The sequence below is a fragment of the Heterobasidion irregulare genome (genome assembly GCF_000320585.1).
Source record: "Heterobasidion irregulare TC 32-1 unplaced genomic scaffold scaffold_05, whole genome shotgun sequence".
Taxonomy (NCBI): domain Eukaryota; kingdom Fungi; phylum Basidiomycota; class Agaricomycetes; order Russulales; family Bondarzewiaceae; genus Heterobasidion; species Heterobasidion irregulare.
This window is the reverse complement of record NW_009258201.1, coordinates 141,634-157,005: the sequence shown is the minus strand read 5'-3', so window position 1 is coordinate 157,005 and position 15,372 is coordinate 141,634. Positions and strand designations below refer to the sequence as shown.

Genomic DNA, 15,372 nt, shown 5'->3' with positions numbered 1-15,372 from the left:
TGGGAACGAGAGAACCGAGTGCGTGCGTACATGGCTGTCATTGTATTGCGCCTCAGCTCCGCTGAGGGACCTTGAATCTGATTGTACGCGCTCGTGAAATTCAAGCACGTTCAAATCCACGATCGATCCCGCGCAGAGAACGGAGACAAGTCTGACGCTGAAATGCCTACCGAATTAGACATGGTTCAAGAACATATGGTCAGAAGCAGGAGATGGAGATGGTGTGGCATTCGTCTCTTGTTTGTTTCGTGACCCGAGCAATGTGTACATACAAAATATATCTCGACGCGTTTGGGTTTTGACGTTTCCTTGCAGCCTTTATCTCGCGAATCGTACTGTCCGGAGCACTCGTACATAAAGCGGTCAGCCTCGTTGACGCATGGCGCCGCCGGCCCACAGGTTGTCCGATAAGACGTTGCTGATGAGGATGGGCCAACGATCCTGAACGGAAGGATGACAAAAGGAAGAGATGTAGCGGCGTTCATGCCAACTGCCGGACAAAGAAGAGGAGCGAATCAAGCACTGACCCATCCAAGAACCTCCACCGTATCAGCGCACAACGATAGTCTCGACGTGATTCGTCCTCTAGCAAGATGAAAATGGCAGTGAAAGCACGAATTATAGGGAATGTGAGGTCTACGGGGCATCGAGTTGCCCAGAGATGTCTAATCGATCCGCGCAGAGATTATCCACAACAGGCGTAAAGCTGCGTAAAGCAAGAATCCCAGTCGGTGCTGTTGGATTCACCAGTGCTGTCGTTCAAAGATGGGAACAGGCGTGAGAACGTCTATGATAGGGCTGACACGGGCTGTGTCCGTCGCACGTCATCTTCAAATGGCCTCTTAGAGGGTTACTACTTACCTCAAGCCTGGAGTGCTTTCTTAGAACTGTGGTTCTAGCTACTTCGTATCCGATAGGTCAGCGAAATCACAACTTTGACCCAGGGACGCATGGAAGCGATAGGATGCATGAGTCAGTCAGCCAACTGATCGATGGCCACTCGCCGCTGGGCGTCCCACAAACGTCCATCTGCCTCGGGTGTAGAATATCATCGTCACTCTCAGCGCATCAATGTATCGACACGTAACTGTAAGCGCAGTCGTCTCCACCTTTGTTTTGGAGCAGATGATTGGTACATCGTCTACTCGCGCATGGAGGCATCCAAGGTCACCGTGAAAGTGAGAGATGATATTCCTATAATTGGATGCCTGTCGTATAAACTTTGGGGTGGACTTTGAAAACCTCCTATCAAAATCTTTTTCAATATTTTGGTAGGTTTGAGGTATCTTTTTCTGCGTCTGGTCGTGATCCATAACTGACACATATAATCCTCACAAGTTTAGAGCCAGACATCACACAGTCACCCTTGTAAATTCTACGCGCCAAGCTATATGGGTGGTATACCCATTGACAAGGCCGAGCTACTTGCTCTCTTCCTAGAAAGCTTCTTCTTCGGTTTGTACACCTCCTTATCTCCCTGCGCGGCCATTCATTTATATCCCTTCATCATCTTGTTGAGACAGGCGGATTTTTTGTTTTGTTTGGGGTCGTCCTCGTCCTCTTTCATCAGCGCGTCACGACGAATCAACCACAATGGCGCGTTCTCTTGTCTGTATCGATACTTATGCTGGCAATGGCCATAATGGTAAACTCCTCTGATTTTCAACATTCTGTTAGACGGTACTGAGATAGGTTGTATATCAGCACCTCATAATTGACATTGTGCGAGCTATGGAGGCATTCATAACCTAAGCAAACACCTCTCTTCATGGCGCGAGCAAGTATTATGGGGACCTTGCCAGCCCGTTGCATCTCGTCAAGTCGATGATATACGGATTGCAGACGCTCGGCGATGGAGTCATGGTGCGTCACAACAATTCCAGATGTTGTCTGAAGTGCACTCATGTGTTCATTATCAAAGGTATGGAGATGCTACATCATATACGACAAGAGGAAAGCAATCATTTTTGCATACGGACCTCCCCTCCTTGGAAGCGCGAGTGAGCACTTGGCTCCGTGCTGCCCCCTTTGCTTTAGATTGCACTGACAGCTTCTGGTCGGCTCGTAGTCACGGTCTTCTCGATCCTGGTGGCATTCTCACGATATACACCAGGGACTGAGATATTCGACACCGCGCGTGCATGGATCACAACGTGGGTCGTATTGACCATGACCATCAACGTTACCAGTACCAGTACGTTTCCCCGGCTTGAGCATCATTCGTAATATGCAGTCCTGTCTAATTATCATCAACTTATAGTCGCAATCGTGTACCGTATATTGCCAAGAAGGCTCCCAGAAACTACGCAACAAAGTATTCTTCCAGTGGCAGCTGTCATCGTCCAGTCTGGGGCCTTGTATGCCTCAGGCGTGCTCGGACTGCTGATCACGTATCTTGCGGGAACCAACGGACAGTACGCGGTCTTAGACCTTTGCTGTCCTCTAGTGGTCAGTACGATCCTCCTCCCTCACCCGAGGCCTTCTATCCCAATCTGATTATGAATCAGGGCATAGTCTTCACCCTGATCATCATCCAAATCCGCGTTCGCTTCGGCCCGTCATCGAGCAGCGGAGGCCAGATACCTGATAAGTCGAACACCCTCAGAGCGCGCGTCTCTACCGCCCGCGGCTCGCGCGCGCGCACTAGGGGCATTGGGCTACGTGTCAAGAACAGCCGGGTGGACGCAGATCCTTCGTATGCGATGCAAGTGAGAATAGAGGAGGAGAGAATGCAATACGGGGATGGTTTCGACATGCTAAAGGTCGACGGAGAAGGGTCTGCGGGTGAGAATCCTGCTTCTCTGCCATCGGAGCACAACGAGCGGGCTATTGCGATAGGCGGCAGGGCCAAGCACGACAGCAGAGAGTTTGATCATGGCGCAGTCTGACGGTGATTGTCGTTCGCCTGCTTTCCATTCTCTCCTGTCTTGACACATCTTCCTCATTCTGAAGGCCATTCTACCCCATTCCAAGAGACGCTACACGACTATATCAAGCGTCTTGCATCTGTAGGAGTGTCGATGCGGCCCTTCGAATATCCCGGACTGAACACAGCGTTACTACTCGACGCTGTTATTATATCTATCATGATCAATGTTTGACAGGATGAACGCAGAACGATTCTCAGTTCAGACTTGACGCAGGCTCGGAAGTATCCATGCGCTCGACCCAGTGTTCGCAAACTTGAGAGCAAGCATGGATGTTTGTTTTCAATAGCGTAGACAGTTCGAGAACATCGTCTCTTTTACAGCCTTGAAGCGAACGAGTATGATAGAGACGTATCGTTAAGAGCACAGGCCGCATACATTCGCAATTCATCGAGAGCTTTTGCACAGCATCTAGGCCTCGTTCGTAACTATCTAAGAGGATCATCAACAATGACTTAATGACAGACCACAGTAATGAACTTCGACGTCGATGATGCGTCACAGAGGAATTGTCATACAGCAGCCTGTGGCAGACACCTTCACAATTGTCGTGAGACCGCGGAATTCAAACAGAGCAGATCAAAACTAGCAAACGTGCTGAACAAAATGTTTTTCCTGGCCCAGAAAACGACAATAGATTGAGGCCATCACCATAGATAGCCATCGTCTTCATTGTGAGTATGATACATATCTAGGGGCTGCGGAGAGTCCAATCTCTTAGAGCTGTGCTTTGTACACGACAGTATTCCGCCACACAAGTCCATCCAGTATCTGATCATGGAGGGGCCTAGCTTCAGCTCACGAGGACTGAGTGTTGAGTGCCAGACAGGTATGGGTTTCAAATCCTCGTGATGAATGGAACAGATCGAGGAAAGACAGAAGAAAAGGTCAAAGGATCACGAGTTCGGGATCTGATGACAGCCAACATTAGCACAAAAGCGCGACGATGTCAGTTGTTCGCTTTCGCAGCATTTTCCTGATGTCTATGTTGCGCTCCATGAAGCACCAATGCACAGCCTCGTGCAAGAGAAAAGGAAGCGTCTCGCAATCACTAACGATTGTCTAAATGAAGAGATCTCTGCTCAGATGCCTCACTGACCTCTGCATGTCTATTGCTACCCATTCAGAGACTTGCGACAGCCTGCAGGCAGGCATGCGGTGCACTGTCTGCTCCCACGACATCAGCAACTGGGCTCGAGCTCGAGCTGAATGCTATAAATAAGATTGTAGTTTCAACTCGCTCCCTTGCCTCAAAATATTGACGCATTCAGTGGCTCACCTTCGCAAAGCTCAAATGGCAAAGGAAGAATTCAGCAAGCAAGATAACGTACAGAGTACTGCTTTAGATGACCACCGCCTTACCAGGGGGAACGAAAAAAAGTCAATGCTGACGTCTGAACGAATCTTTAGGCCTAACTTTTGTTGCGAATTATGTCCGCGCCCACGCCTCGGAGCATGAAGTGAGCCTCCCCGTCACTGCAGTCGTCGCAGGCGGGGTGCTAGGAGTGCTGCATCTCGATGGTCAACCATTGGTGAAGCAGATCGAATTCCTCCATCGCGAAGAGAGTGCAGAGCATCTGCTCTGTGTTGAAGCCAACGCAGCATCTCAGTCCTTCGAGTGGCACAATGATCAGTGGCTCAACAACGACATCCAATATTTTGTGACCTTGACATGATACTGCAAGAGGTACTCCGTGTATAACGATGCGCTCCAGCGGAACGTCGTGATGTGGCAGATGCCGGGCGTCCTGAAGCTCATAGCCGCGCTATGGAAGTGACAGCTTCACAACAAGCTGACAAGGCTGATAAGGATCTACAATATAGATGAAGATTTCGAGGACGCCGTCTCATTGGTGCGCATTATGATCTTGCAGAGAGGGCGGTCGCTGATCGAGGAGTGGGACTATGGATGGGATAGGCCATTGTTTATCACGCCGCAGTTTCTGGCGACAATCCAGGTATGTTGTGACGATCAGCTACAATGATGCTTGCACTCACCATTAGTGTCATCTTTCCAAGGAGAAGTATGTGGCGAAGTATGGAGGGATAGGGATACAACTGTAATGAGTGTGTGTGCAGAGGAGTTATTCGATTCTGGTAATCGAACTGAGAAAAAAATGTATGCGACGATCTCGGGTTTTATGAGCACCGGATGAGGCATGCTGAAAGTGAAATTTACTGCCTAATGTCAGAGTCGTGGAGGCGTTGAAAGCAATATCACGAGTGAGTTGTCGCATGGACAGGACACTCCCCGCATTGCGCCAAGCAATTAAAGGCAACCAGGAGAAAGGTTATGATCTTAAGCAATCGTCCAGTGTTCTTATAGGCTTTGAAAATATTGAATATGGAATATCGGAGGGGGCCTTGAGAGCCTTATGAGCCGAAAGCCTCAATCTGTTTGGGTCAAAAGTAAACATTGATCCGGGTCTGTATACGAAACGTGACATCCAGAGCTCAACTAGAATATGTGTAACTCACTGAATACTAGAATCCCAAACACCAAATGCTTGATGGTAAGAGAGGTGTAGATACTAGACGGGAAAAGAAGCAAAGGAGAACGAAGGGGATGGCCGTGGAGGCTGACGCGAACGTCTAACAGAAAAAGTCGCCACGAAGTCACCAGGATGATCCGGACCGGAGATAGCCGGAACCTCTGGAATTGCTCCGAAAAAATGTCACAGCAACACACCTCCTCTCGGTGTATATTCTAGGTCTACCAGTCTGGCATATACTACCAAAACCGCATCACATCTGACCTCAAAAATCAAAAGATAGCTGCACGGTTGTTCTCATTATCCTTTCTTGCTCCAACGTTTCACAGCAGTTTCGGAGACGTTTGATGTCATGTAGTGCACCCTTTCTAGACCTCTGGAGGGTAAAATCAGCGCTGCACACCTCTCAAGCTGTATCAGGATCAGGGATTCACCATTTCCGCGTATGATTGATAGCATATGTAGTTCTAGATATCATGAGATAAATATCGATGAGATACTAACCACGACAGTTCCATAGCCATCTCTCGGCGAATGCAAGCGAGTATTATACATGTGACCCCATCAATCAATCGTCCACTGCGTCGCGCCCAAATGCTCTTTCAGTCTTTGACACGCCATCCTCACCGCCTCATCGCTTACGTTCGCGACCGCAACGCGCATCCACCTGCCCTCCTCCGCATCCGCGCTTCCTCCGTACCCAAAGAACTCAGCAGGCAGGAACACGACTCCCCACTCCTCCGCCAAGACCCGACACACCGTCTTCGCGCTCACGCCGGAAAACGGGTGCCGCACAAACGCGAAATAGCCCCCCTGCGCGCCGACGCGCCATTCCCCCGGTAACAAGGCCCTGAACAGCGCATGCCGCGCCTCGAGCTCACTCGCCATCGTGCGTATGAACGGGCGGAAGGACGGGAGGAGCGGTGCTAGTGCCAGTTGCACAGAACGTGGGGGGCAGATCTGCATCGAGTCGAGGACGGTGCGGATGTGGCGCTGCAGCGCGGGCGCGGCGACGACGGCGCCGAGGCGGTGTCCTGGAATGCAGTAGCTCTTGGAGAACGAGAAGAGGTGAATTATGTTTGTGCGCCAGGACCAGGAGTTGGGGGAGGAGAGAAGAGGTAGGTCGGTGAAGAGGGCGTGCGGTGGGCCCGTAGTGATGAAGTCGCGGTAGGTCTCGTCGAGAATGAGAGGGAGGCGGTGCTTTTGGGCGAGGAGGGTGAAAGAAAGGAGGATAGACGGCGGATATATTGCGCCAGTCTATTTTGAAGAGAACTGTGAAGTGATATTTCGATATGCAGAGGCAGAGTTACGGACAGGGTTGTTCGGTGTTACTAGCGCGATGGCTTTCGTGCGTTCGGTGATGAGTCTCGAGCATCGTTCCACAGAGGGGATGAATCCGTCTTCAGGGAAGGAGTGCAGCGGGATGGGCTTGATGCCCAGCATGGTCAAGCTCATTCTATCCGCCGGTAGAGCGATGTTACAGAATAGCGCAGAGAGAGAGATTTTGACTTACTGGTGGTTGAAGTACCTACAGACTTTTGCATTGAACCTCGAGGCAATTTGCGAAGAAGAGGTACATACCAAGGTACGGGAAGGATGACCTCGTCTCCTGAATCACAAACCGCCATGATAGTCGCAAGAAATGCCATATTACACCCTGCCGTCAGAGAGATATCATTCGCATCGACATCGATGTGCTCTCCATACACGCCTTTCATCTCGCCAACCAGAGCGGAGCGGAGCCCGAAGTCGCCCGCGATGGATCCATATTTGACACTCTCAGGCGACTGCGATGCACCAACTAAGGCATCGAAGAACTCAAGCGGTGGAGGAATTCCGGGGACTCCCTGTGACATGTCAAGCAGCGGCCGCGATGGGGTCGGGGTGTACTTTCGCGCCCATTCGGATGCCTGAGGAATTCTGAGCCTCCGATTAGGAGTTTACACGACTCGATGCGATTTGACTCACGGTGGTGCATCTGTAGCTCTGATATTGTGCGATACTTCGAAGCCTAGTTCTGTCAAATACATGTCTTGAGCGAAAACCGCGACAAAGGGCGTGCGCACAGTCGAATGAAAGTTGTGCACAGCGGAGAACGCCTAATTTTGCTGAACGTGACCGCGATGATCACGCATCGAGCCAGAAGCGGTTCTTCATCCAATCCATCTTTCCTCTGGTCGTGTCGATCAATATCAGACATCCACCATCGTTCACCACCATCCTCGACTTCGGATACCTCTTAAATCTGTGCAACTCTTCGCAATTTTTTAGTGCTGGCCGCCTTTGATTCAATGTCACCTAGGACCTACGTGTACAAGCAGGTTGACGGTGTCGATATTTCTTTCAATCTTTACTTGCCGATTCTGCCCTCAAAACCAAAGCATGAATTTGTACAGATCCAACAAATCAGCCATCATACTGTCATTCACGACGTTCCCGTAGTAGTATACTTCCATGGAGGTGGAATGACCGTTGGAACGCGGAAGAGCTGGTTTCCAATTTGGCTCCACTGTGCGTCCTAGTCTACTGCCGCGGACTGCCGTTGAGGGTGATTCTGATGGCTGCTGTGTATGCGCCGAAAGTGCGTCTGGCTTCGGCCGGTGTCGCTTTCATATCTGCTGACTACAGGCTCATGCCCCCCTCGAACGGACATGACATCGTCTCTGATATCGTCGTCCTGTTCGAATTTCTCCGAACCTCGCTCAACCCACGACTTCAGGACGAAACTTTGTTGCTTCGAATAGACCCCACTCGTATTGCAGTTGCCGGATCAAGTGCTGGAGGGCTATGCGCGTACTTGGCCGCTGCTCACGCAGCTCCCAAACCTATAGCCGTTCTTTCAATGTACGGTCTAGGGGGGTCATTCATGGTGCGTCATTGGACCTCGAGCCATTTTCACACACTTCATTGTCTTCTCAACGCACCAGACGCCACATTACCTCACACCCAAACTCACACCTTTCTTCCGTAATCGCGAACTCCTCGACATTCATGCCAACATGTTTTCTCCATTTATATACCCTGACAGCGCATCCCTCGATCCCTCCGCTGGGTCGGAACTCGCGTATCACCCACCGGACGCTGCGACCCCAGGATACCCCGCAAATTGTCGGATGCTGCTCGGCAGGCTGTATCTCCAACAGGGCACGTTCCTCGACTACTGGACGGGCGCGCACGAGCCTTCTCTTAGTGCGGCGCTTAGATCTGCTATGGAGGATACGGACGTCCTCACGGCATCTGTGCCGCCAGAGCTGCGACCAGTCTTTCCAGAGCTCCTGGTAGCGGAAGGCTGGCCGCCGACGTACCTTGTGCACGGCGAGCTCGACAGCGCGGTTCCCATTGCTGACTCGCGCAATATGTTTAGATTGCTTGACGCTGCGGGCGTTAATGTCGAGTTGAGGATCGTACAAGGCGCGGAGCATTCGTTCGATTATCAGGAGGGCGCAGACCAGGCAGGGAAGTTTGGAGCGGTATTCGATGAAGCCGTACAATTTCTGATCAGAGCGCTGACTGTGAGTGCGCGTGATTGATAAGGAATGAGGCGAAGTCGTGAAGATTGTCTCGACATTACCTACATCAGAGCTGGACATATTGACCTCAATCCTGAACCTCTGGATATGAAGGCGTACTGGTCGCCGGCGGAGATTTTCATGTTCATCTCTCTGTTGATTCGAAGGTGCACTGCAGAAGCCTGGCAATTGCAAGCCGGCGCGTGAAGTATATATATCATTGTTACCCAGGCATCTTCTACAACAAATGTTTTACCTTTCATGTCACACCAAGAGAGTAATTTTTTGTTGGGAATGGAGGCGATTCAGATGAGACTGTCAAAACCATGATTGATGGGGCAGTGCCGTGCTAGCTATAAAGTGCCGGGCGCTGGTATGTCCTCTTCTCTGTTCCAGACTTCCACCTCATCGATGTCTTTCACTTCGAACATGACCAGCCAACTACCGGCTAACCTGTTGCCTCCACCAGGCACAAATTGGCTTGCGGTCATAGATTCTGCAGTTGTATTTCTTATGATTAGTGCCACCATGGGTGCTGTCACGATCGCAATGCTCTTGGCCCTCCTCTTCTTTTCAACAGCGACTCTCAGGCGAAAGCCGCTATTTATACTCAACGTCGTTGCCCTCCTCCTTGGCATCACTGTCGCTATCGTCAATATTTGCGCAGAGGTGAGTTTCGTTGCGATCTGTCTGTCTCATGTTACTCTGCTGTGCTCATAATGAATCAGATTCGTATTCTGAAACATCCTATCATTTCCGGGAGCCCACAGATCATGATGGCAATGAGCGTTCTGATTGGGATTGGACCTACTCTTGTGGACTCCATCCTGCTCTTGAGGATCTACAGCGTCTTTCCGCCGCGCACAACACCACACATTCATTTATTTTTCGTCATGGTCATTCCGATCCTCATCAGTGTCGCCAGATTCATCAATTCCATAATATACATTAACAGCTATGCCCATAGTGTTCACACCACTACAGAGCTCGGGTCTGCATCTATCTTGATTAGATCACATCTGCCCTGCGTCAAGATCGAGTGGTTTCTTCAGGTCTTCGACAACTTGTTAGTAGGTCAGAAGTTCATGACATGTAATACCCGCTAACCATGACCCGCAATACAGGTATGTTTCGCTTATCTTTCTGTCTCGAATTTATCGCCACGGCATGTCTAGTAAACCTCGTGAGTGTTTATGAAACATTGTGTCTTCTGCATGCTAACATTTGGCAGAAACCGTATCGCAACGAATCACTACGCTGTTTTGGATCTCTGTGGCCAATTTTGTTTTCCCCGTCATGCTTGGAATCATTCAGCTCGTCATATACATGGCGAAGCCGAACTACTATCTTCTGGCCATCTGCATCAACGAGGCCAACTTCCATGTTAATGTCATCGGGCTGGTTTTTGCGACAGTCTGGGCTGCAGAAGAGCGTTGGGCAGATGTCAACTATAACAAGGACCCATCAACCATAATGTCCACCATCCGATTTAACGAGCACCACCCGATTCGGCTGCCGCAGGGTCATTCAATGGTTTTATCATTCACATCTGACTCGGGGCCGTCCATTTCCCCAACAGTATTTGGTATCATGTCCTCGAACAACCCACATCTTGCTACAGACTCGTCGAAGGTGGTGCTGGATCGCATTGGTCAAATCAGGATGCAGGATTTGCATCTCTCACCATCCGGAAACGGAATATCGCACCCATACAACTCTGCAGACGTCTAAATTTACAAACATGTCCTATTTAAACTTTATTGATCATAGAGCCCACCATATGTAAAAGAGTCTAGATCATTGATTGTTCTTTCTGGACATTGCCACTTTCATGTATTACTGTAGGTCATAGCAGACAGACATTCAACTGTAGATTAAATGTAAAACAACTCAGTTTTGTATGAGGAGCATGAGGGAAAAGAAAGGGGAGTGGCCCGCCCACTTGCTGCTCATTTCCAGTGAGAATGCCCAAGATTCAGAATAGATGTGGGTGAATGAGAGTGATATATTTGCTCACAACTATCCACGATCAAGCACATGCATTCCTAGTCTAGAGATTGGCAATATGTTGGAATGTTGTTGACTACTGGTGGATACACATAACCTGCCCCATTCCCATATGATACTATTCAATGTTACATGTATTTTACAGAATATCATTAGGTGTCATTTGACATAATCTATTGAGTGAGGTACAATTATCTAGAAAAACCTCCTCTCTTAATTAGATCTAATTATTCAAAATACTAATCTAAGCTAATTAGAATATATTATCCATAATCAACTTTATGGCCAAATTTGCAATTCAGAGGACATTGTCTATATTATTACAATCCCATTGAAATATACAACCTAATTATAATTTTACATATCCCAAATACAAATTATATAAGTGCTACAATTTTATTTTTACTGTATTCTTTATTTTTTATTGGTTTACTATATTATTGTCTAGTGTCTAAATTCAAATATTAAAAGCCCTGATTTTTAGGGTATTTATTGACCCTTTTATATATAGAATAGATAAAAGATAAATGTGTAAGAAAATCAGAAATATTGAGATTGCCTTATTCATATTAATATATTTAGATTATCAGGTAAATAGTTTAGACCTTGTGGCTTAGTGGTTTAGAGCACTAGTCTGGGGTGTGCAGGTATGAGGTTGTTGGTTCAATTCTAGTAATAGGCAAGTTTACTATAAGATGTGACTTTAGTTTGATTAGTAAGCTCTATAGATACTCTATGATTGAAGGTATCATAGTAGTAGCGAAAGCATAGACATGGGCTAGTTGATATTTTTCTAAAAATCCATATAATAAATTAGCTTTAATTAGCTCTAATTAGATCTTATAATTTCAGGATTAGAGGGAGGGTTAGCTAAAAATCCTTAATAGTAATTGGTAAAATATAGCTATATTTATGCTTAACTATGGTTAATTTAATATGGAGCTTTTCTCTGATGTATTTATATCAACATATTTAGGTTACTAGGTAAATAATTTAGATCTTGAGGCTTAGTAGTTTAGAGCACTAGTCCAGGGTATATAAGCATGAGGTTATTGGTTCAATTTCATATTAAGGAAAAGCTCCATATTAAATTAACCATTGTTAAGCATAAATATAGCTATATTTTACCAATTACTATTAAGGACTTTTAGCTTACTCCTTCTCTAATCCTGAAATTATAAGATCTAATTAGAGCTAATTAAAGCGAATTGATTACATGGATTTTTGGAAAAATATCAACCAACCCAGTTCTATGCTTTCTCTATTACTACTATACCTCCAATTATAGAGTATGTATAGAGCTTACTAATTAAACTAAAGTTATATCTTATTATAAACTTGCCCATCACTGGGATTGAACCAATAACCTCATGCCTGTACACCCTAGACTAGTGCTCTAAACCACTAAGCCACAAGGTCTAAATTATTTATCTAGTAACCTAAATATATTCATATAAACAAGGCAATCTCAATATTTCTGATTTTCTTACATATTTATCTTTTATCTATTTTATATATAAAAGGGTCAATAAATACCCTAAAAATCAGGGCTTTTGACATTTGAATTGAGACACTAGGTAATGATATAGTAAACTAATAGAAAATAATGAATACAGTAAAAATAAGATTGTAGCACTTACACAATTTGGATTTGGAATATGTAAATTGTAATTGGATTGTAGATTCCAATGGGACTATAGTAGTACAGGCAATGTTATCTTTACTTGCAGATTTGATTATAAAGTTGATTATGGATAATATATTCTGATTAGCTGAGATTAGTATTTTGAATAATTAGATCTAATTAAGAGAAAAGGTTTTTTCAGATATGGTGATGGGCAAGTTTATAATAAGGTATGACTTGAATTTGATTAGTAAGCTCTATACATAATCTATGATTGGAGGTGTAGTAATAGTAGAGAAAGCATAGAACTGGGTTGGTTGATATTTTTCCAAAAATCCATATAATAAATTAGCTTTAATTAGCTCTAATTAAATCTTATAATATCAGGATTAGAGAGGGGGTAAGCTAAAAATCCTCAATGGTAATTGGTAAAAATATAGCTATATTTATTCTTAACTATGGTTAATTTAATATAGAGCTTTTCCCTAATGCCAATAGCTAGAAGAAGATACTGAATTTGAGCATCTTTTACATAACAAGGTGATAGACAATATAGATAGCACTAAAGATTATAACATTAATGACAATAATAATTGTGTGCCACACAAGACAGTATTAACTATTGCACTGATAGACAAGGTCTATAAGGCTACATATAGCATGTCCCTAAGCCTAACCTACATGTTGTATCCTATATTGACTAGCAATGGGCATTAGCTAACAATAACAACTTCAATGACACTGCATGTATCACAGGGTTTTTCCTGGGATAAACTATGGATAAACCCACGAATGTAAATAGAAATTTTGCTTGGGTTTGTTTGTGGAAACTACTAAAAGGAAAACTTAAGGTTTGTTCGGTGTTTTATTATAGGGTGTGATAAAATATTGGGTAAACCTTAAGCTTTTGTTTCAGTAGATAAACTAGAACAAAAGCTTTATCCATATCTATGGTTTTATCCATGGTTTATCCTAAGAAAAACCCATGGTGCACATAGTGTAATCTTATATGCAAGGTCAAGGTACCAAGGTCTTTATAGCCTTTTATAGTAGCTGCCAAGCCACCAACAAAGTGGCTGGAGGCATCAATATATTACACTCTCTTTTTATGTCTCTTGTAAAGATAGCTGGAAAGTTATCAAAAGAGCTACAAGATAATAGTAGGCATATATAAAGAAGAGTAATATAATGAAGCAGCATAGAATATGCCATATCCTTACCTTCTTGCTAATAGAGTAGTAGTACTTACTATTTCCTGCTGCTAATTAAAGACTTCTTGGTATGGAATTAGTGCTAATATTATGAAATTAGAAACTATCTTTTCAGCTATAAAAAGAGGTGGTTCCTAATATTAAAATCCAATCCAATGCTTATAATATGTTACTCCCAATTAGGAAATTAGACACTTTTAGATTCTATTAACACTTTTAGATACCTTTAGACATTATTAGATATAATCCAGAGCTAATACAAAGAGGAGGTTTTCCTAATGAGATAAGAGGTGTGGGAGGAGCAGAATAAGCAGGACAAGCAGGATGAGCAGGACAAGTAGAAAGAGTAACAGAGTGGGACAAGCAGGACAGATAGTGCAAGATTCTAGTTCCAAGAGCATATATCTGGAAAACCACCCTCTTGTATTAAGCTCTAATTAGCTATAATTGATGCCCTACTATACTGAATTATGAAAGATTAGGATTAGACATTTTTAGCTTACCCCCCTTCTAAATTTGTTCTAATTAGACATAATTTTTCTAAATTAAGAATTATTAGGATTGATTATAACTTGGAATTTTGGAATAATAATAATAAATCAAGCATCATAGTTTTTATAGCCTTCTTATAGAGTTATGTCTATTAAAGCACTAGTTAAATACCTAAACACAGAATATACCTTATAACAAACTTGCCTTTTGCCAGAGTTAAACCAATAACCTCATATATACAAGTACCCAGGACAGATGCTCTAAGCCACTAAGCCACAAGGTCTAAGATATGAACTTGGTAATCTAAATAAGTAGACATAATATAGGCAACCTCAACATCTCTGAACTTATTCAACATGTATCTTTCCTCTATCTTATAAATAAATAGGTCAATAAATACCTAAAAAGTCAGGTCTTTCAGGATTTAGTTTGAACACCAGCTAAGAAGATAATAAACCAATGAAAAACAAATAATACACTTTATATAGGATAAAAATAAATTATGGCACTTACACAATTTAGACTGAGAATGTGTAAAATTATGATTGAGTGTAATATTCAATGGGACTCTACTAGTATAGACAATGCTATCTAAATTTGCAAATTTGATTAAAAACATGATTATCAATAATTAAGACCCAATAAGAGAGAGGGATTTTCCAGATAGCCACTAATGAGGTAGAGGGTGGGGACAAGGGTATATGTATGGCATGCCTATATATAAATAAGCACAAGATTGTTGGAGGTGATCTTAATATGCTTAATGCATATATTTCCTATATGGTAGGCAAATATATTATTCTGGCACCACATACTAATATGACTGTCTTTTCCACAACCTAATAGCTAGAAGAAAACACCAAGTTTGAGCATCTTCTGTATAACAAGGCAATAAACAATATAAATAGTGCTAAAAATTATAATATCAATAGTGATGATGATTGTATGCTGCACAAGACAGTATTAGCCACTATACTGATAGACAAGGTCTATAAGGCTGCATATAGCATATCCCTAAGTCCAACCCACATGTTGTGTTCTTTAATGACCGGTAGCAGGCATTGGCTAACAATGACAACTTTAATGATCTTGTGTGCAAGGACAAGGTAC

The 15,372-nt window shown here is 44.5% G+C and overlaps 5 protein-coding genes across 5 annotated transcripts; 4 read left to right on the top strand and 1 right to left on the bottom strand.

The window, feature by feature from the left end:
* Positions 1-919: 919 nt before the first annotated feature.
* On the top strand, positions 920-1,238 carry HETIRDRAFT_317841 (uncharacterized protein; the record flags this gene model as incomplete). Its single annotated transcript, XM_009547680.1, has 2 exons — positions 920-1,073; positions 1,126-1,238. Coding segments are annotated over 2 exons (267 nt in total), but the record flags the coding sequence as incomplete, so codon positions are not given.
* Positions 1,239-1,782: 544 nt separating this feature from the next.
* On the top strand, positions 1,783-2,496 carry HETIRDRAFT_317197 (uncharacterized protein; the record flags this gene model as incomplete). The annotated part of the gene is made up of 4 exons (XM_009547679.1): positions 1,783-1,863; positions 1,922-2,000; positions 2,069-2,194; positions 2,261-2,496. Coding segments are annotated over 4 exons (522 nt in total), but the record flags the coding sequence as incomplete, so codon positions are not given.
* A 3,487-nt stretch (positions 2,497-5,983) lies between these two features.
* On the bottom strand, positions 5,984-7,449 carry HETIRDRAFT_51232 (uncharacterized protein; the record flags this gene model as incomplete). The annotated part of the gene is made up of 5 exons (XM_009547539.1): positions 5,984-6,676; positions 6,734-6,875; positions 6,933-6,947; positions 7,001-7,339; positions 7,388-7,449. 5 exons carry the CDS (start codon positions 7,447-7,449, stop codon positions 5,984-5,986), a joined length of 1,251 nt encoding a protein of 416 aa, XP_009545834.1.
* Positions 7,450-7,710: 261 nt separating this feature from the next.
* HETIRDRAFT_51044 (Esterase/lipase/thioesterase) lies at positions 7,711-8,390 on the top strand (the record flags this gene model as incomplete). The annotated part of the gene is made up of 2 exons (XM_009547535.1): positions 7,711-7,930; positions 8,002-8,390. 2 exons carry the CDS (start codon positions 7,711-7,713, stop codon positions 8,388-8,390), a joined length of 609 nt encoding a protein of 202 aa, XP_009545830.1.
* Positions 8,391-9,261: 871 nt separating this feature from the next.
* On the top strand, positions 9,262-10,034 carry HETIRDRAFT_317128 (uncharacterized protein; the record flags this gene model as incomplete). The annotated part of the gene is made up of 3 exons (XM_009547678.1): positions 9,262-9,301; positions 9,398-9,597; positions 9,657-10,034. 3 exons carry the CDS (start codon positions 9,262-9,264, stop codon positions 10,032-10,034), a joined length of 618 nt encoding a protein of 205 aa, XP_009545973.1.
* Between the last annotated feature and the right edge of the window lie 5,338 nt (positions 10,035-15,372).